Genomic DNA, 23236 nt, shown 5'->3' with positions numbered 1-23236 from the left:
TATTGATTTAATTACTCGTCCACTGACAGCTTGTCAAAAGGTTACAGGGGGTTAAAACCTTGTGTTTGGCACCTGCTTCAGCTATCTTGGCAGCTCGACCCTCTTCTCTTAAAAACAATCCTGGTCACGGACTCTCTCGTTGACCTTTAAAACAAAACCTCTGACTTATTACACTCTGCATGCATATAAACAGCTTCGGGGTGACACTGATCTGTAAAGAGCAGAAAGATCATCTGTCCATTGTTAAATCCAAGAATGAACATTCAGGGTGACATAAGAGAAAAAATCTAATCGTAAAAGTTTTTTTTTTCTCCAGGTGAGCATAGTTATCCCGGCAGGGTGTGTGATAATGGTTCTGAGTGCACAGACACAGTCTGCTTAAAACAATAGGAGCGTCATAGCAAGGACCGTACTGACCTCAGATCAGCAGGGGTGCCATTAAGAGGCTATCATTAGAGAAGGACAGCTTGGCTCTGGACTCCACAATAAGCTAGCAGCCCTGAAATGCCTCTTTTGATTGTGTGATTCATACAGTAGCGGTGTCAAGGACAGCTCACTAGGTCCCAGAGAGAGCGGCTTAAATGATAAATGAAGGGGCAGTGACTCCACAGAAGCGTTCTCATCTTCACTTAATGTTAAGTCCCTTGATTTTCAGTGTATAACACTTACAATGAGAAGCTATTGTTTTTAAAGGGATAGTTCACTAAATTGTAAAATTCTATCATTTTTACTCGCCCTCAATGTCATTCTAAACCCATATGCTGTTGCAAATAATTTTGAAGAACCTTTAAATTTTTTAAGATCATAGTGACCACAGCTATAAAGATTTTATATATATAAGAATATATTTAGAATTGTAAATGAGTCAATAAGGCTGCATAACAAAATAAATACAAAAATACAGTAAAAACATTGTGAAATATCATTACAATTTAAAATAACTAATTTCTGTTTTAAATTTTAAAATGTATTTTATTACTGTGATGGCAAAGCTGAATTTTCAGTATCATTACTCCATATTCAGTGTCAATCATCCTTCAGAAATTATTATAATATGCAGAGTCGGTGCTGTAGAAAAATGTATCATTATCAGCAAAGATGAAAAAAAGCTGCTTAATATTTTTGTGGAACATTGTTACCCCCCCCCCTCCAGGATTTTGTTAAATAGAAAGTACTACAGCACAGAATAAATGTAAAATATATATATATTTTTTATATTGCAAGTATTTTTACTGTTACTTTTGATCAATTTAATGTATCCATGCTGAATAAATATTGCAGTTTCTTTAAAAAAGAATGGTGTATATACAGTCAAAATATATACAATATACATGTTGTAAATATATTTTGACTTGAATAACAGTTTTAGATGTTACCACCCAAAGCAAATTTCATTTATGCATTTATTTGTATGTTTTTTTGTCATATTTGACTTGAAAGCGAATATTGATGTGAAGTGGATATGAAGATAAGTAATGACTTGCTACTTACATCCATAGCAATTGTATGGCCAGGCAGAAACAATTCTGAACTCCCACTGTATTGAATTCAACAAAATTTCTAATTTCAAGTCCCACTACAAAAACCAACAGCAAAGAGGTTTGGAGCAACATGAGGGTGCGCAAATGATTAGAGAACTTTAATTTCCTTTAATGGTCTTTCCTTCTGGATGAATGATCAAAAAGGTGCCTCTTATGTCAGAACATGCTGTCTATGTGAACTCTCATGCCATAACCATTCATCCAACAGGCAGAATGGAAAACAGACAGAGAGTCTTCCATAATGACTTTGTTTGGAGAGTTCAAGGGAGATCAGTCTGTTCCAGTCCGGTTCAGATATTGCTCACTTGGTAGTCACAGTTCTCTGCCTTCTCTGAGGTTTTTGTGCATTTCTGACTTATTCAGACGTTGGAAATTTGTGGTTGGGAATACAGAATACGTATGAGGGACAGAATTTAAGGAGACTTCAGAAAAGCTCTTGACTCATCATATCAGTATTAATATGCCAGCTCACCCACTAAAATCCCTGTCTGATTACAGGCTGTTGAAGCCTCATGTTATTTGCCTATCCATGTTCCTTTTTAGATATAGAAAAAACACAATGGAAATGATTTTACAACGCTGGAGTTCCTGCTATAATAGCTGTTCTGACCACTCTTTACATGACCAGAAATAACCACAGATCGTTGTTACTATTAAATACCATGCACTTCATTTAATGGCAGCGGTGATGAGGCCCCATTGACTTAAGGTATGCCTCATTAAACACTGCCAGCTCTTTTCACTTAAGGCAATCCTCGGGCAACCATCGAAAGATATATACTTACACATATACTTATAGCACTGTCTGTCTGAATTCTTGATTCTGATTGGCTGGAATCTTTGAATGTACAGGTAATTACAGTCATTGAAGACACAGAAACACAAAGAAGCACAAAAACTCATTGTCATTGCTGTCCTGCAACTTAATCAATAAAATAGCATCGCTACTAAAAATCTGCATTATATTTGTTAGCAAATGTATTTGTCTTTTTAATTTTTGTTATTTAGCTTTAAAATTGTATTCAGTCACTCGTGGTTCATTTTGGAACCTGTATACAGTATAACCTGTAATATTTTACATGATCTTTTGATGACAACCCTGCAGGACAATTCGGATTATTATAGCACTCAATGTGATAGTCAGCCCAAGCTGGTCATTGGCTGGTCAAGTTGACCTACCAAAATATCAGCTACCAAATTATAGTTTTTATAGTTTCTGCAGGTTTTCCATTCACAAGATGGACTAGATTCATATTGATTACTTGTGGATTATTGTGATGTTTTATCAGTTGTTTTGACTCTCATTCTGACGGCACCCATTCACTACAGAAGATCCATTGGTGAGCAAGTGATGTAATGCTAAATATCTCCAAATCTGTTCTGATGAAAAAACAAAGTCATCTACTTCTTGTAAGGCCTTTGCTTTGTGTGAGTAAATTTTCAGTAAACTTTCATTTTTGGGTGAACTATTTTGTTAAGGTGAGCAATGTTTGTTGATCCACTGGCTAATGATAAGCACAACCTACTTAGACCAGCTAAAATAACAGAATACCCTGTTTCAAAACACAAGTCTGAGTGTATCTGGTTGTTTAAATCCAGTTTTAGTCCTATCCTAACAGCAAAATGAACAAAATCATGTAATCTAACACTGTTTACAACAGGATTATGCCTTTAAATTGACATTCATAAATGGAGCAAGCTACCCCCCCCCCCCCTCCCAAGTAATCACTTTTGTAACCACAATGCTATAAGTGCAGGAAAAGAATTCAAGAGTCAGACATCAATTCAGAGCAGCATGAATAACCAAGACTGTGATCATTCTTAACAAAGCATATCCGTCTGACATTCTGAGCTGAGAACCAACGACAAAAATGATCATAAATGAAGAAATCCTTTACCGTACAGCTGGAAATATTTTTTCCCTTTGACAGCTATGAATATTGGCTTGAGAGATAATACAATGCAAACACAGGGAAGGATCCAATCTGGTGGGCTATTGTCACGCAAATATCATCTTCATAGCGAGCCAGATGTACACGTAAACATGAGGTGCTTTTCTACAGCTCACCTACACAACATAGCCCACCAGCAGGAAGAGGGTAAACTGGTTGCTTAACAACTGCTGGCATAAAAACAGGGTGACCAGTGGCATATTCTAATACATGAGGGTTTTATATAAGGATTCATTCCCATGATGCCTTGGGGATTTGATGCATATAATTAAAGTATTACCAAAAAGGATTTGAGGCTGCAGAGACTTGTTAACATGTCTGGACTTCACACCTGCCTACTGAGATCTATGGCAGACCCAAATCCCTCTAACAATGAATTGCATTTTCCTATAGGATATACATTCTTAAAAATAAAGGTGCTTCACGATGCCATAGAAGATCCTTTTTGTCTAAATGGTTCCATAAAGAACCTTTAAAATCCGAAGAACCAAAAGGTTCTTTGTGGGGAAAGAAGGTTCTTCAGATTATAAAAAGGTAAGAAAGAGATGGTTCTTTAAATAACCTTTGACTGAATGGTTCTTTTTGGAAACAAAAATGGTTCTTCTATGGCATTGCTGTGAAGAACCTTTGGAAGCACCTTTATTTTTAAGAGAGTAGGGTTTACCTGAGAGAGGGGAAGAGGAAATAAAGTGGTAGGGGGCTCCCCATCAGGCTGAGAAGCAGTAAGAGCTTTTAGCAGCTGTCGATGAATTCTGATCGCTGTACTACGATGAAATATGAATTGAGTATTTCAAGGCTGTTAATTAGGTAGCGTGCTTGACTAAACCAGAGAGGTTCAGACTCCAGCAGAGCAGAGAGGCCAGTGAGACTGAGCACTGGCGAGTGTGCTGCTTCTGAGATATAAAAATACTCACTTTTACTAAATAGCATAGGCCTACAGCAATCAGGAGAACTCCTAAAAATGTCTATTGCACTCTGGGTTTGACTACTTTAGAGTATTTCTTGATTGGGTAGGTGATATACTGATTTTTATAAAATGTTTAAAAAAAAAAAGTACAATATAGATCCCATTTTATATTGTGTCCCTAATACCTGTGTACTTACATAGTAGCTAGATGTGTACGTAGTATGTAACCACAGTGTAAGTACATATCGGTACATAGTATCTACACCTGTAATATTTCTGTAACTACACACGCGTAACAACCCTCAGAATGGTATGTGTAAGTACAATTGTGTAACAGGACATTGGTAACAAAACTATTTTTCACTTCATTAAGTACTCATGCAAGAGGAATTATATAACTACATTTTGTAACAACAGTATGTATAAAAGTAATTGGAACAATTTGATCCAGGGGGTGGAGGGGTGGAAAGGGGATCCAGGGGGTGGAGATGGGTAGGTTCAGGGGTGGAAATGGGATACAGGGGGTTGAAACGGGTAGGTTTAGGCGTATGTAAAGTGGGAGGAGTTGGATCTCAAGTTGGTGGAGTTGGTGCACCACAGTAATACTAGTGTACTTACATGCTAACTCCTCAGGAACTGTCCACTTAATATAAAGTGTAACCTCCTGGATTCCAACCATAATGTATATGTAAAGCCTAACTTTCTGGCCGCTGTTGTGTAACATCAGAGTAATTACATAGTAGATCCATAGGAATTGCCTACTTAATATAAAGTGTAACACTTTCTTTACCAAAAAGTGTTGTTACTCCTGTTACACATTTGTATTTTCATTACCAAAAAGTGTTGTTACCAATGTCCTGTTACACATTTGTACATACCATTCTGAGGGTTGTTACTTGCGTGTAGTTACATAAACATTAGAGCTGTAGATACTATGTACCAGTATGTACTTACACGGTGGTTACATACTATATACACATCTAGTTACTATGTAAGTACACAGGTATTAGGGACACAATACAAAATGGGACCTATATTATAAATATTTCAGTGTTTTTATTTTGTTTAAACCTTTCAGTTTTAAACATTTCATAAAAATGTGTGGCACCGAAATCGCTTATCACTTAATCACAAATACAGTAATATTGTGAAATATTACTTCAATTTAAAATAACTGTTTTCTATTTGAATATATTTTAAAATTTAATTTATGCATTCAGCAAAGCTGAATTTTCTCTTGCCTTGAACGGTAGTGAATATCAGTATAGCTAATTACTGAAAATGATATTCATCAGACCTTTTATCTGCTCAGAATCTCTTATTTTAATCCAACAAAAAAAATTCACTCTCTCTTTTTAATTGAACATGATAAACGTTTGCTTCGATTCTGAAACAAACCTCTCATCAGGCATTCCAGTACAGCTTCCATGGCTTACTAGAAACCTTTTGCCAACCGAATTTAATTACTAGATATAAATGTACAGTTGATCCAGGTGTTACTTAATAATTCTAGAGGTAAATCAACTGTTTCCCTATCCTTGTTTAAAAAAAAGCAGCAGAACAGGTGCACAGAAGAGAGTTTAACAGCATTAGCAACAATAACAACTAAAGAGGTCGGTTAAACAACACAAAGGACATTCTCTTTTCTTTAAAACAAGCTCTGTCTAGTTTCCTCTCTGATTTTAAAGTGACTGAAACAACCACTTAATACCATGTGGTTACGTTTTACATAACTGTGATGGAAATGATACTCAAATGTGTAAAAATTTCTACCGGTATATTAATCAAACCAGTATTTTCCGGCCTTTAGTACTAATTGTTTTTCCCACTGACTCCAGATCCCTCAACCTCAGCACCTGCTCATTCTCGGTGAAGACCCGGCGACCGAAGCTCCAGATGATGTTGGGGGTGGGGTCACCTGTGGCCTCGCAAGTTAGTGTGATCTGCTCCTCCAATTCAGATGCTGTCTGGTTTTCAAGGAACGTGATTTTGGGTTGTACTGTTGACACATAAACACACAAGTACTCAAAAAACAGCCTACAAACACACTCCTCAGGGAAAATAATGATTTTCCTCTGTGCAATTACTGAGCCTTTACAATGGTTGTAATACCAAAACAGTGCTCTTAAGTTGATGAGATGAGAGTGCCTCACTGGCTGGGTGTATTCAATATTTAATCAACACATTGTTATATTTTATAATTCAAAAGAGGAACTTTGTTTAATGGAAGAAATCGATTTAAAATTCACCATTTAAATCCTTTTTGACCACTACCGAAAACTGTACGGTAACTGTTGCACTTCGCTGTAATTTGCATGCATATTTATTGCTGAAATCCTATTTTATAACTTAAGAACAAAAAGATGAAAGAGGAGAAAAGCATGTAAATATTTGAAATGAGTCTTTATTATGCAACAGGTATGAAATATATTTTAAAAATATGTATTGTATACAATTATATGCCTGCGTATATAACTTATAATTATATACAACTATAGCACGTCTATTTTCCTATTTTTAAACAGGAGATTTAAATAATCAAATAATAAATAGGATGATATATTATAAAATATGCTTGGAATAACATGAACAATTCTTACATCATAATAATTATTTCTTTAAAGGGGTCATCGGATGCCCATTTTCCACAAGTTGATACGATTCTTTAGGGTCTTAATGAGAAGTCTATAACATACTTTGGTTAAAATTTCTCAGTGGTAGTGTAAAAAACACCTTTTTTACCTAGTCAAAATTAGCCCTTTTTAGAGCGAGCCATTCTGTTGTATTTGCCTTTAAATGCTAATGAGCTGACCCCGCCCCTCTCTTCTGTGGGCTGATGAGCCGTAATGTTTATTTTAGCCGCATTTAGCTGGGAAAGTTTCTAACTAGAACATTAATTAGAAAGGCGATTTGCAAAGATGCATAAAAACCCTTATACTCACTTCTGCTGTAGGTGAAGTTGGAACACGAATGATTTGCGCGAACAAAGATGCATTCATGTAGATCGCCAGGCGCATTTCCTTCAAAAATTAAAGTAACGCTAATCCTCTGGGTCTTCAGCGGCTCAGATGTCCGGAGTAAATGACAGCTGCTATGTTCATCATTACATCCAAAAACAAAACACCTCAATTGCTTAGGAGGCATTCTTGTCTTCCCCAGCACCGGAGTCGACACAATGGCGGTCGGACTGTTTACAGCTCACTCAGCTCATTTAGGGCGGGTCTAAGGTAAGACAGCCGTGTCAATCAACTATCGTGGGAGCGGCCTAGGTCTGTGTGACATCGCACCGGCAAGAAGCTGAGAATGGCCTGATTTGAAAAAGGGGATATTTCTTAAGTTTAAGTTAAAAAAATACCACTGGGTGGATTTTTATCATTATAGGGTGGTTGTGTACACACACTGCCAACACACATTTATATTCAAACAACATGCAAAAGAGAGTTTTGCATCCGATGACCCCTATAAATAAATTTTACACAATAATAAGAATAAATTTTACTCAATAAGAATAATTTTCAAATAAAATACATTTTAATTGATAAATTGTGGGACGTATCATGGGGATATAAGTGTAATAAATCGCCATCCGAAACCTGAGTTTAATCACTGTAAATTTATTTTTACAGATACCACATAAGAAATAATTACCATCCGAATAAGGCTTTTGTATTCACATTATACCTGAAACTAAAAGATTTTCCTCTTTATGTGGGATAGTCCCCCTTTCATTAAATAACATTTTTGTTGTTATTTAGCAATACAACTTATTTGATTAGCACAGTAACTTGTAGTGAATGAGTAAACCATGAGCCTTTTGCATGCATGAGTGTAGTAGATGACATAACAGATGACACAACTTTGAAACAAGCAGTGCGTGGAGTTTATACTTATTTAATAATATTGCAACATTTCACGGCTTAATAATCGCACAAGGCAATAACACGACTTTGATTTTAAATTGATAAATTGTGTGGTCCTAATGGAAAAGATATTTTCCTGGTAACTCATATGTAAACACTTGTTTTCAGTTCAGCTCCAACGGTAATGACAGAATTCTTCAGCTTACCAAATACACTGAGTGAGACTTCCTCGCTCCTCTCTCCAGCCTTGTTTCTAGCAATGCACTGGTAATCTCCTTCATCAAGCTTAGTGACGTCTTTGATGGTCAACTCCGACCCATCTTCATTCAGACTGTACTTTCCATCTGATTCCAGCACTATATTGGCTCTGCGGGGCAGACAGAGAGTGGATAGGTTTACTGTTTGGCCTTCGAGCTGTTACTTGCTCAGCAAAGTCATGAATACATGATGCCTCATCTCCACATACACCAGAAAATACAGAGAGAAAGTGTGCCTGCCCATGAAATGGATTCTTCATCCTGCAGTGCACAGCTTCTCATGATGCTGATAGTCTAGGAAGAAGCTGGAGAAAAATAAAAGCGGATCTGCTTTGTCATCTTCGGCTTTTTGACACGTTCCTGTCTCAGAGCCAAAATAAAATCTGTAAATAATGTCTGAAGGCCATAAACATCAAGCTGATGGGCTTTTTCATTTGGAAGAATGCTGTGCGCTGTGTTTCCCTGTGACACTAAATCAGTCATGCAAAGTTTGGATCCAAATACCTGCTCTTTTTGCTTGTAACAGCAGCAATTGAGCGACATTTTCAAATAGCCCCCGAGTGACAGCACTGTCAGTGAAGGAGGGAAATAAATGATGTTGTGGCGAGCGCTCTTATCCCTCCTTCTCCTGAGGCAACGCAATCTCGTCCTCTCATTCGTGCACCAGTCACGACTTGGTTAAAGAAGTCACTGGAGTTTTGACGTAAAGCCATGCTGAAAGCTGCCAGCTGCCTTAGATGCCACGGCTAACGGCAGCTGAAAGGATGAAACGGTGCCTCTGCCATTCACAGCACTTTTAGTTTACAAGCTTCAATAACTCTGATCCCTCTCCCTCCCTGGATTCAGGGAAAAGCTTAGCATTCCCTACAGAGATTTGGCTGAACTTTTTCGGTGCTGTACATATAAAGGGCCGCTAAAAAAGAGCGTTTAATGAATGACACATACCGTGCCCACGTGACGGTGGGTTCTGGGTACCCATCTGCGTAACAGGCCAACGTCACGGCCTGGTTGATGTCTGCAGTGGCATTAAGCTCAGTGTAGCGGGTCCTGATACTTGGCAGAACTGGGAGAAGAAGAGAAAGGCGAAAAGAACAGACTCTTTAAAGGGACAGACGACCCAAAAAACATTATAAAAGTAGTTGTTTGAAGCCAGTCATCACTGAATAACATTGCAAAAGGTCTGTTCATCGCATAAAGTTATCGAATGAACTGTTGTATTATGGAAAAAACACTTTAAATATTTCAGAAACATTCTTCTTTTATGTTCCCTAGACAAAATAACAGCATAAGGGTTTGAAAAGACTTTAATAATTACCGAATAGTCTTTTTGAGAGAAAATATTTTATTTCATACTGTAGCTAAAATACAGAGCCAAATATATATATTGTTTAATTTATGTATTGTTTTCTAGTATATATAAAAATGTTCTAAATAACAATAAAATTAATATAAATTAATCTAAAATTATCTTTAGGCGTAAATCTCACAAAATCTTTGATTTATGCCTAAAGTGTTGTTTAAAAAGGTTACTCAATGAAAACAAGTCTTTTTTTTAATAAATGATAATTATTTAGTAGAATAAATAAATAACATGGACTTTTGCATTTCAAGCAAATTTATTTTGTTTTTGCAAAAAAAAAGACTTGTTTTTCACAGTTTTTGTACGCTTTGATCTGAACGTAAACAACGTGTTTGTGTACATACATTGCATACCTTGTTTAAGTATGTGATTCTCTCCAAATTGGTGTTATAGGGTGATGCGGAGGAGATGAATTGTTGAATAAAGTCGTTATTTTTGTTTTCTTTGCACACAAAAAATATTCTCGTAGCTTCGTAAAATTACAAACACACAATACGTTTCTGAGCCTTGATCGTGTTAGGACCCTTGCTGTCAGAAAGCTCTCGGAATTCATCAATAATATCTTAATTTGTGTTCCGAAGATGAACGAAGGTCTTACAGGTTTGGAACAACATGAGGGTGAGTAATTAATGACAGAATTTTCATTTTTAGGTGAACTATCCCTTTAATATGCACTGCTTTTAAATTCAACTGTCAACCAGACTATTTAATTCGATAGAGAAACCCTGATGTAAATGTGTTTAAACTCTCTGCGCCTGTGCTCCTGTGAAGTAACAAAGCAGGTGGTTCTGAGATTGAGTCCTCACCATTGACAATGACCTTGATGACCCTGAGGTCGATTTCTCCCCGGGCCATGATACGGGCCTCACAGGTGTAGTCACCCTCATCTGTCTTTTTGATGCCGCGGATCTGGAGGTGGTTGTTGCTTAAGACCTTGTAACGGACTGTAGGTGTGAGATAGAAACAGAGAGAGGGGGGAAAAAAACCGAAAGGAAGCAAAATGAGACAGTAATTACTCTTGAGTAAGATAAGGAGACCATGTTAACGAGCCTCTCATTACATGCTGGGCAGCAAAATGACTCACTGCACATCTTCTCCCGGTATAAAATCATCTTTATGGTCTTTTCTATTAATCTTTTCTGCAGTGTGATTGGTATTCAAGACCAACAGTAAAGGTGCATATAATATTTCACCTCCGTGGAGACACAGTAAAACAGTACTGATATATTAAAAATGATGAATAAGGCAAATTCAGCAAGATAAAGCAAAGCTTTCTGGCTGTTGGTAATGCAATACTTGCTTACTACTTAGTGCACACTTCACAGTATATACTGGATACTGCCTACTATTTAAAAATGCAGCAATAATAAGAGTAGTATGTTACAATGACAGAGTGTTTTGTGTTGTGCTTCACCTGAACTCATCACAGAAGAGGTTAACGAGAGAAATGTGGAAAATTTGTTATTTACATAGAGCAGTGCGGTTTTCAAGCTTTGCTACAATTAGTGGTTTTGCAGTGAAAATTTCATCTAGCAGCAGCCTGTGAGTTCACGTCTCACTGCAGAGAGCTGCGGTCACTGTTTCTTCCAGTGGTCTCTGAGGGAGGAGCCCTCCGAGGTTAAAATAGTTCCATCCAAATGAGGATTGAACTGACAAACAAAACAGTGCAGATGAGAACAGCATGAAACTTTAAGTTCTCACAATAAAAATTCAGGTCCTAGAGCGCTTACTAACAAAGAGGGGATGATTTTGACAGGAAATATGGTAGAAAAGTATGGGAGAAGATGTGTAGAACAGAAATAAGAGCATTTCATAGAGAGAATAAAAGAAAATGACTGAAAGAAATCTGGTTGTGGTACTGTACCATCAGTCTCAGGCTGGATTCTGGTCTTTTTAAACTTCCAGATGATAGCTGGGGGTGGCGAGCTGATGACGTCACAGATGATGTCAGCGTCATCCCCCTCGTTGAACTCTTGAGGCGATGGAGCGTTTTGGAAAGTCAGTTTCTCTGAAAAAGATATTTGAAATGCACTTCAGTTGAAATCTTTTTCGTAATCTGCATTTTTGTCTTGTATTCAAGTAAAAGCTTGAGAAGCAATGTTGCATAAGATATTAAGGAATGTTTTGAGAAAGAAAATATGTAAACACACTTAAGAGAATATATTTCTGAGAAAGATTTAAGATTTTTTCCCCCATTGGGAATAAACAGTTTATTTCTGGTTTGAAAAATAAACTTCAAGATGATAATTTATCTGAAATATGTTTTTTTTAGTAAGTATCCTTGAAAGCATGCTGGTCAGCATTTTTAATACAACATCAATAATTAAATAAAAACAATTACGTAATGTTTCATAGAAAAAGGAATACAATTTAAATGATATTTTATTAAATAAAATAATTTTAATCATATATGTTTAACTACAAATATATACAATATATATATATATATATATACATAAAATTTGATAAGTTGTCAGAACAGCATAATTAAACACAAAAACACAGTGATTATGGCAGGATTAGTTCACTTTAATGAAGCATCAAAACTTTTGGGTTTGAGAAAATTATTTCAAGAAAAATGATATATATAAAACATATTTCATTAGCAACTGTCTTCATACCACATGCATGGTTGATGTTTAAACTGATTTGTATCAACCTTATGCTTTCATTATTAGTGTACAGTTGTTTTGTTATTAAATGTTGTGGTAAATGTCAGATGATTTATTGTGCTTGGGGGTTACTGTTGGGTCCAGTATAATTTGATTCCTCATTTCTCATGATTTCTAAATAAGCCCTTAAAAGGAAAACACTTTACTTACGGAATATTTTTACGATGACAGTGCCCTGAGATTCCTTGTCCCCGCTTTTAGCCACACACTTGTACATGCCTGCATGGTCGATGTTGGCATTGTAGATTGTGAGTGTCGACGAGGACTCGTCATTCTTGCTGATGCTGATGTCTGGTCTGCCTGGCTGGAGCTTCTCCCCATTGGGTGCAAACCAGTCTATTTCTTTAGCATCTCCAACAACTGACAGACAGACAGAACCGTCAGCTCAGGAGCTATTTCATAATTGATATTCACAAATATAACAATAAACATTTCCTAAAACATTTTTTTCTCAATCATTTTCATATATTTGTTACATTTATTTTAATATTTAATACATTTTGACATGATTTTATTATGAAGGTAACATTTAAATATATATATGATTGAATCACATAATTAGAGTTGAATCACTGAATTGGAATTTTTAATCTATTCACTGACACAGTTTGAACTGATTCAGGGAAACCTCAACAATTCTCTAATATCTCCGCAACAAGATTATTCATAATATATTCAAAATATTTAATGTATCCTTCAGTGCTACTCAAGGACACATTCAAGGTGGTGTGCAGTAAAATATTTTCACACGTCAAGAAAACTAAAAAGTGAAATAATATAAGAATATAGTCAGATTTTCTTTTTGATGAGTCCTCTAAATATTTCAGGTGTTCTTCATTTATAATGGAAGCTGTTTTTGCTTTTCTTCTACTATCATTCTTTATAATTTCATTTCACAATCAAGGACTAAACTTCACATACTGATTTACTGAAAAAGACAGACAGGTCAATGAATTTACCGGCTGTAAATAAGCACATCAAAGCTTTAGTCAACCTTGCCCTCCCATCAGAATGAAAGGGCTTGTTTAAATGCTTTGAACAGAGTGGTAACAGCAGGTTTGAAATCAAAAGCACTTCGTGAAGGTTAAATGTGACGTGACCCCCATTTGTTTCATCACAGAAGGGTCATCTTCCTACCTTCACACAAAAAGAATTTGGACTCTCCCACACTGATCTCTCCCTGGGCCGGAGTGATTTCCACTTGCAAGGTAGCTGGAGAAGAGAGAAACAGAGAGAAATCCATATTTCAGAAATAACCTACAATGATACAACACACAAATCAAACAAGGGAAGTCCAAACTATGCATTTTTAAAATCAAGTCATTAGTCAGCTGCCTGAATGATCAACCAAAAGTCATTTGTTATAATGTCAGATATTTCTGGAGCAGTTTTCAATTTCTTTACCAGGTATGAACCCTTGGAATAGACAGATTTAAATTCATAAATGTCTGGAAAAAGTGAAAGAGTAACCTAAATCTCTAGAAATATCTAGCCGATACAAATGTTTGAGCAGAATGTTGAAAATTGAAAAATGTGCACTACAATAAAAAAATTGTTGTATGGTGAGTTTTTTTATTTTTATTTTTAAATCATTTATGCTTATGCAAGGCTCATTTATTTGAGCCAGTAAAAATACAGTGAAAACAGCAATATTGTGAAATATTATTATAATTTAAAAGGTCTCTTTTCTTTTTTAATATATTTAAAAATATTTATTCCTGTCATGGCAAAGCTGAATTTTCAGCAGCCATTACTACAGTCTTTTAGTGTCACAAGATCCTTCAGAAAACATTTTAATTTATGGATTTGGTGCTTGAGAAACATTATTATGTTGGAAACAGTTATGCTGCTTAATAGTTTGTGAAAAGTTTGTGACTTTTCAGGATTTTTTTTTCATGAATATAAAGTGCAGAAGAAGAGCATTTAGTGAAAAGTGAAAAGTGAAGTGAAGTGACATACTGCCAAGTATGGTGACCCATACTCGGAATTCGTGCTCTGCATTTAACCCATCCAACGTGCACACACACAGCAGTGAACACACACACACCGTGAACACACACCCGGAGCAGTGGGCAGCCATTTATGCTGCGGCGCCCGGGGAGCAGTTGGGGGTTCGGTGCCTTGCTCAAGGGCACCTCAGTCGTGGTATTGAGGGTGGAGAGAGCGCTGGACATTCACTCCCCCACCTACAATCCCTGCCGACCCGAGACTCGAACCCACAACCTTTGGATTACGAGTCCGACTCTCTAACCATTAGGCCACGACTTCCCCAATTTACTTGAAATATAAACATTTTGAAACATTATAGATGTCTTTTCTGTCACTTTTGATTAATTTAATGCATCCTTAACTGAATAAAAGTATTAATTTCCCAAACTTGATACTGATACAGTAGAGTAGATTCACTATCAAAGTTTCCCAGACTTTTCCAGGCCTGGAGATTACATTTTTAAAATCCCCTGACATTTGGTCCAAGTCTGTGGGAATCCTCAACTACTGTAATTGGTTATCATCCATCATGACCCCTTCTTAAACTATACCCATAGACACAAGTACATGTTCCTCCTACATATCCCAACCGAAACATTTCAGCAGAAAGCTTTCCTTTATTATCTAATTACTAAGGTAGTTTACATAAAATCACAGTTTCTGTCTTGAAGCTAAAAAGAGAAGCATATGCTGTGCATCCCCAGTGACTGGGCCTGCCAACCAATTAAAACGCACTCCTGGGAAGGATGTTGTCAGTGGGTGTACGAGGAGCACAAGGCCGTGCATTTTTGGACCTCAAGATAAAAACACGTCAATAGCGCTGGCTCTTTTCCAGTTCCGTTAATGTGGCAGGCGGAGATGAGTATTTACCCCGGTACAGAAACGGCTGCGCAGGGTGTTGGCGTACAAGAGCAATGTGCAGCAAACCGTAGCCATGGTAACCCCGAGTACTGTCACAAGCGCTTATTGAAAAACCTCAGTGTTAGGCAGGCTGATTCTCGGACTAAATATGACCATTAGGGCTCGGCACTATCAGAAATACAGTGAATTATAGTCCTCTCGCAAACTTATTCTCTACCCACAATTACCTGGGGGTTCTGAACTACACTGATATTTCATAATGGTACCTTAAGCTTCAATTTTCCAGTTTAATGGAAGGCACCTGATGAAGCTCCCTGAACATTTTCTTTCGTGTGCAGTTGGGGAGCGTAATGCTGTAAATGATAGCATATTAGTTTCCCAATATGAGGCTAATACATTTCATCTTCCTGCATCAACTGCGGTGAATGAGATGAGCCCAGGCAGCAAGCGGCTGTTAGCTCCACGAGCGATGGATAACATCACATCGCAAGAAAAAGATATGAAGGCAAACCGTCTATCTCAAAGGTGAAACTGTACCTGCTTGTTTCTTGTCAAACGAATCGCTGCAGGCAGTGTCATTGAGCTTGTCAATCATAAATAACAATGTGTCAAGAAATTACAGGAAAGCTTTGTTTCCTAATGTTTGTGACAAGAGAGGAATTGACCTAGAACCAAACCACATGAGACAGATCTATACACAGCAGCATTCTTCAACTCAGTGCTCGACACGGAAGAAAAGAATTGTTGAATAAAGTTATTTTTGTTTTCTTTGAGCACAAAAAGCATTCTTGGAGCTTCTTAAAATTACAGTTGAACCACTGATGTCACATGGACTATTTTAACAATGTCCTTACTACCTTTCTGGCTTTTAAATGTGGTAGTTGCGTTGATGTCTATGCAGTGTTTCAGGTCTCGAATTTTATCAAAAATATCTTAATTTGTGTTCTGAACGAAGATGAACAGAGGTTCTACGGGTTTGAAGCAACATTAGGGTGAGTAATTAATGACAGAATTTTCATTTTTGGGCGAACTATACCTTTAATATGTCAGGCTTTAAATGAAAAAGGGTAGTTCAGTAGTACAACAAGAACAACAAACTACAATATCAACGACAAACATCCGCAAACCTCGACAACCCTGAACACAGCCCTAAAGCCCAGTACTTCATCATCATGCTTCAAGATTCAAAGTGTCATGTGTGGTGCTGTCAAGAAGTACACACACAAAAAAGGTATTTGCTTTAGTATTTGCAGTCAAGCAAAGAACATCCCTATTTGTTTGTGTCTGTGAATGAAGTGCAACTAGAGATAAAGTACTGTGGGAGGAAACAGCGGTTCTGTCTTGTTTGCTCAAAATGAATTTCCAGACAGCGCTCTTACACTTTCAGCATAAATCGAAAAAGGAAAATATCTTCAAAACCAAATCAAGTCTTAAGTGCGCTCATCCAGCCAACCAGCTATATTACTTGGTCCCTGAGCTTGAAAAGCCTCTGTTTATACGTAATCTGAGTAAAATATTGTAATCCAAAATCCTGATCCATGTATTGTGTAAAAAATCAGCCTCAAAAAAGAAAACACAGAAGAGAAAAGGCCAACATATTAAATTTGCCTACAACTTAAGTTTTTTGTTCACTGAAAGCATTTCCGCCAAAGAAATACTTCAACTTCCACTCGAAAACACCAGAATGCCTTGAACAACTGAACAAAATAAATAAACGCAGACCATGAGAATTCCAATACGGTGATGATATTGTTATTTTAACTTCTTTGACTTGGTAATGCAGTATTGAGGCTGTATATTAAATCAAGCCAAATGTTTGGACTCCATGGTTAGCGAGTGTCAATACAGCAAAAGTGCAGTGCTGTGTCCTTGCTGAGAGCACAAGGGAGGCAAATGAACACGTAAAACACAATAGGATGGCAAATCGATAAAACTAATTACAAAATAAATCCGAAACAGCTCAGCCTTATAGGTGGCAACTAGCTGTGCTGCCAGCACGATCCTCTAGAATGCTTCATACGCTTTTACTCTTAATCTTCATTCCTACTGAATAGATAACTGCAAGCTACTTAGCAAACCAGCATATCGTATGATGGATAGCATATAGCACAATAACAATACAAAAGTATGAAAATTAAGAAAACAGAGTGTGTTGCTGAAATGCTAAATCTAAATGCTAAGTATGCTAAAACTCTGAGGAAACTGCCAGTGTTTTTCTCTGTCAAACTAAGGTGTAAAGGTTTGGCTAGTTAGCATGGTCCTGCCAAGCTACTGCCATTGAGATTAATGGGAATGCTAATGAATAGCTTCTACATGTATTATGAGTCGAGCACAGAGAAATATAATGCAATGACAAGGAAGAAAGAGCTTGCATTTCCAAATTCTACACACAGTGAGCCTAACACATCAAATGTGTCTTCTTGTATATGGACTAGCTTGCTAACAATGCTATTTTTCAAATGAGGAAGATATACTACATTGCATATACATCCAATCCTATTTTCCCTTGACTTACGGTCATATATTTCTGCTGGTAAAATCCCGCATATATTAGATGTCAAGTTTTCTATGAAATGTATGTATTAGTATTTGACGGCTAATGAAAACAGCTCTGCATTTTCCCAAGTTCATTGATGTGTTACCAATCCATGTGTTTACGTCTGACACAAAGCAACATCCTCTACATTAAATCACTATATTCATGCAAATACACAGCTGCGGCAATTCATCTCCATGCTCTGGCGAAACACGCTATCAAACCGGCGTGATGGTGTATTAATCCTTGTGTAACGGAGGCAGAGACACTGATGTTGGCAAAACACATGACTATTAATCATCAAGGCTTTGCGAAGGCTTCGAGGAGATGAGCTGTCCGCATGTTGACGTGTGCCTGACATTGGGTGTCAACTCAGAGAGAGCTTAAATTTTTGTGGGCCAGATTAAAGAGATTCTCCCACTGACCAACTTTCCTGACGGCAAGTTTATTTTTACCATTCTGTGGCAGGAATAAGGTGCTTTGAAAAGCAGTGTTAGATGGGCTATGAAGGGAAGATGAAAGAGCATGGGCAAACTCCGATATGTACAATGTCATTCCTTCTGAGCAGATTTAAGGCTAACTCAAACACGTTCACACACACACACACACACACACACGTGATACAAAGCATGGAGTTGCTGAGTTCCACCTCGACACGTATTTCAAGACATGATTTTATCTGACAGGCCTCTAGCTGAGGTGCACCTGAGATTCTAAACGTGAAACTACTTCTTCTTTCAGGTATGTTCTCAGGTTGTCAGTGATTAATGATTTGGTAATCTTCATAAATTATGGGTAGAACCTTTTAAGTGTCTGTTTTAGCCTCGACACATCCCTAAGATTATGTTTAGTTAAACAGGCCGATCGATGTGACAGCTACATACTCAAAATTAAGCATTTAATCATATCAAATTCCACCTGTAATGTGATTCTGGTCCAGCCTAGTCACAAACTAATTACTCTTATGAACTGATTCTTTTAATGAATCATTCAAAAAGACACACACTTGGTTAAACTTGCTGAATCAGTCAGAGTGTTTGGGGTCTGTACATTTTTTTTTAATGTTTTTTTTTTAAGTGACCAATGCTGCATTTATTTGATCAAAAAACAATTAAATCTTTTTACAATTCAAAACAAAAGAAGATATTTTGAAGAACCAAACAGCTATGTGTCCCCAGTGACTTTTATAGTAGGGAAAGAAATAGGCCTACTATGAAAGTCAGTGGGGACCATCAACTGTTTTATTACTAGCATTATTCTCTCTTATGTACTGAAACTCATACAGGTTTGTAACGACATAAGGATGAGTAAATGATGACAAAATTTTAATTTTTGGATGAACAATCCCTTTAATATTTTTGTGGAAACTGTGATATGCATGTTTTTAAGGATTTGTTGATAAATAAGAACATTTAAAAGAACAAAATAGATTTTTGTAACATTATATATGTATATTTGTATTCATTAAAAAAATTAACTGCCCCAAACTTTTGAACGCTAATTTATCATATTGCATTAAAATAAATGTAAATGCATATCTCTTATGACCTTTTTGGAATATGTTGTCAAACATGACCAAAACTCTCATTTCTGTGGTTACCCATGTCTGAGAATTTCTGTGAACTACGTTGGTGAGCATGGACTGTTATTCCTTCTGATACAGTAAAGCATGCGTGGTTAATTTTACGTTGGCAGTAAATGAGACAGGAACTCCACGGAGAACAGCTGCTTCAGCTTAATATTTCACTTCTTACCAACCCAGCCAATGAAGGGAACCAGCATCTCTGGGGTCTCATGTCAACTTTGAACTCCAAAAACTTCATGCACCACCCTTGGCGAGTTACTATGGAAACTGGAGGGCCTGGGATGCCCTCTAGGTGGAACATTTCCAGCAGAAACCAACACAGGGTTCGGGGTGAGAGAAAGTTATTGGATGGCCTCATTACCACGCTGATCATCCGGTCCGATTGAGCTGACTATTCCAGTTCCAGTATTTGTCTCAGTCTATGCATGCATGATGTGCAGAGGATGCAGCAATAACGTTCTGTCTTTAGACAAGAAAAAATGACTAACAAGCTGTGGTAATGACTTGGTAGTAGTTATAATGTTTCACACGGACCAAAAAAAAAAAAACTGTGAAGACTCTTATTAACTGAAGAGCTTGTACTATTTTTATATTTTAAAGCAGAACTGACTTGAAGGCAATTACAAAAAGTAATAACAGCTTAGGGAAAAGAGGCATGTTTTGCGATTTTCTCAAGGTTACACAGCACCATATTGTAAGAACAGATGGTAGAATAGCTCTGAGGTTCTATTTTAACACTCTGTAATCCGGAGAAATTCAGGAGCGAAGTGACTAGCATCAACCTCCCACTTTCCTGATATTTAGGGCAGCTCCGTCCCTCAAAGTTTTGAAAAAAAAAACACCAGCTTCCTCGTGCCAACTTACTAAGAGCAAAAACAATGAACAACAACAGCAGCTTCATTCAACTAACAATTACGAACGCCCACAACTTTCGTTGGCACCATCCAAACTATTTTCAGAAGCTCATCCCGAATAATTAATCCCTGAATCAAAGCAGACGACCCAAACGTAAAGGAAACCGTTGTCAGAATTTACAATCTGTTAGAAAGGTCCACACTACGCAGAACCAACAGATGGGCATTAACGCTGATTAAAGAGAAGTGTGAGACAGACAATTGAATAAACAAAGCTTTGGACATGAAACTAATTATTTGAGATGTTATGCTTCACTTTGAGAAGTTCACAAGTGTTGTTGGGAAAGCTTATATGTAATGCCACAATTCATAAAGCTAATAGGATTAGAGACATTCACACATAAACCCAAGCAGACAGGGCAAATCCAACATAAGTCTATGGATGTTGACAAAAGAAGCGATATGTATAATCCACACCTAAGGATGCTTTATTTATGTCTAAGACTACATGATACATATCAGATGTCTTCTTTTGGAGAGATTTTCTGCATTTATTCCGGGATCAAAATGCGACTATACCAGAGGGCAACATAAATAAAACAGCTGTGATCTAGAAAAAGGAGTATTGCCGACCTTTTCCACAGAAGTATGTGTAAACGCTCTGCCAGAGGTGATGGCAGACTACAAAGCAGTAACCAAAGTGAATGCCTGAAGAACAAGAGCAAAGTGTCCATCTCAAGGACCATGAAGCAAGATAAAGACCCCTGTGCTACTGACCTCCTGCTCCCACTTAAAGATTGACTTTGATACATTTGAGCTGTACACAGATAAACAGACAGGACGCTTGGGTTTAAAACATTGACAGTGCAAAGAATTTTGTACTTGTGATGGTGGGGATGATAACATTTGGCTTTAGAGCAGTGGTTCTCAACCTTTTTGACTCCACATACCACATCCACGACAATAATCGTGAGTCTGCATTACTTTCCCAGTTTTCTGTGATTTATTGGATTAGGGTGAAGGATAAGGATTTCAATTTAACCAGATCAAATATTTTAAAATATTTTTTCATCTTAAGACCATTTTGCAAGTTTGCTGGGGCCCCCTAGTGGGCCCTGGCCTCCTGGTTGAGAAGCACTGCTTTAGAAATGGTATGTAGGGGTGGGCGATATGACCAAAATCTTATATCACGATATGTTTTATTTTATGGTAACAATATAGATCACATCTTCTTTTTAAAGTTACAAAAGTGATTTAGTCAAGTGCAGTGAGAGATTTTCTCTTTTTTGTTGTTTGATTAACATGAATGACACACAGCAGGAACATTAGACTTCGTTCACTTTAAGAGCTGTCCGATCCAATTTACCGTTACACATGTTTCCTTTCACTTAAGACCTAAATTACTGTGTTTATGAGGATACTTGCAAAAATAAGTATTTGACACATACTGTACAAGTGTGTGTATTTAACCATTCAAGGCCTATAAAGTGGCAAAAATAACTCAGCTCAATACTCCTGTGCTCTATGAGCAGCGTCTTCTCGTCTTCACCATATAAGAGAAATTAGTTATCTTGGTTATAATTGCGTGCAAACGATAACTTTTCAGGACCATGTAGCACAGCAACATCACGTGAGCATGAGACAAATTTCTACAAGTTAATTGTGTTTACCGGTAAATCACCCACTCCTAACTCCATGATGTAAGATTATATTTCCATTTGTTTGTATATTCCTGTCTGAAAGCTAACCCTAACTTTAAACCAACCTAAAGTGGTTAGCAAGATAGCTAGTAGTTGTTTATGCTGGTCTGTTTCAATGCTGCTTTTAACAGAGTTTGTCAACAGTTCAGACTAGGAGACCAGCTAGCAGGTTAACTAGGTTAACCAGCTCGGACCAGCTAACCAACTTAGGTATAAATACAATTTAAGTGAAAATCAGCTTAAAAATGATGTGTCTTCACTTCCAAATAACACTTATTTGTTAGTGTTTGTCAGTTAGCAGTTATAATTTAGCATCAGCAAACGTATACCACAGCAACGAGTGGCCACTGCCACCATCATAATAACTGTGAAGTGTGGAGTGAAATGTGTTCTTTAATCATGGCACGTCTTGGGGAAGATAAATTAGACCACTTGCTCAGAGGCTGCCACGACGTGTGACGAAGACAAATTCAAATGACTTGAATATCCCTTGCCAAAAACAAGTTCATTTCATTTACATATGTTATTACCTTTAATGGTGCAGATGCCCGGCGGTCTGCAGTGTCAGCTCGAAACTGGAGGGGCCACCTCCCACCACGCCGAGACTGAGCACTGCCTGCAGGATACTAATTGTGCTTAATGCAGATATGGGCGACTAAACATCAGAGAGATAGAACTCGCTCTCTGACTGGCGATCACACATATCAATGACAAGGCAGATATCTCATCTCCCTTACTCTACATATTCTTCTTTAAAGCGGCAGTTCACTCAAAAAAAGAGGAGAAGTATAAATAAATATAGATGTGTAAATTAATAGATATCTAAATATAATAAACTTGGGTAACACTTCAGTATAGGGACCAATTCTCTAGTTGCTTTTTTGCATGCATATTACTGGCATATTGGCTGCTTATTAGTACTTATAAAGCACATATTCTGATATTCTACATCCCTAATCTTATCCAACACCTAAACTTAACAACCTCCTTACTAACTATTAATAAGCAACAAATTAGGAGTTTATTGAAGCAAAAGTCGTATTATGGTTTGTTAATAGCGAGAATTGGACTTTAAAATAATGTGTGCCCTAGATTTGTTTATTATTTATTTATATGAATGAATAACAATAAACTATTATTTTGCTATAAAATAATAATCGTA

The 23236-nt window shown here is 37.1% G+C and overlaps 1 protein-coding gene across 2 annotated transcripts in view; it reads right to left on the bottom strand.

The window, feature by feature from the left end:
• The window catches only part of ncam1a (neural cell adhesion molecule 1a), a 222069-nt gene that overhangs the window by 52803 nt on the left and 146030 nt on the right, over positions 1-23236 (bottom strand). For both annotated transcript variants that reach the window (XM_079405265.1, XM_079405266.1), the window contains exons 2-8: positions 13687-13761; positions 12700-12909; positions 11742-11885; positions 10684-10821; positions 9463-9580; positions 8467-8627; positions 6257-6399 (exon numbers count right to left, since the gene is read on the bottom strand). In XM_079405265.1, coding sequence (XP_079261391.1) covers positions 6257-6399; positions 8467-8627; positions 9463-9580; positions 10684-10821; positions 11742-11885; positions 12700-12909; positions 13687-13761 — 989 coding nt within the window. The remainder of the gene's footprint in view (positions 1-6256; positions 6400-8466; positions 8628-9462; positions 9581-10683; positions 10822-11741; positions 11886-12699; positions 12910-13686; positions 13762-23236) is intronic.

This window comes from Barbus barbus, assembly GCF_936440315.1.
Source record: "Barbus barbus genome assembly, chromosome: 43".
NCBI lineage: Eukaryota > Metazoa > Chordata > Actinopteri > Cypriniformes > Cyprinidae > Barbus > Barbus barbus.
The sequence above is the reverse complement of the archived record's forward strand: the minus strand, read 5'-3'. Positions and strand labels throughout refer to the sequence as shown.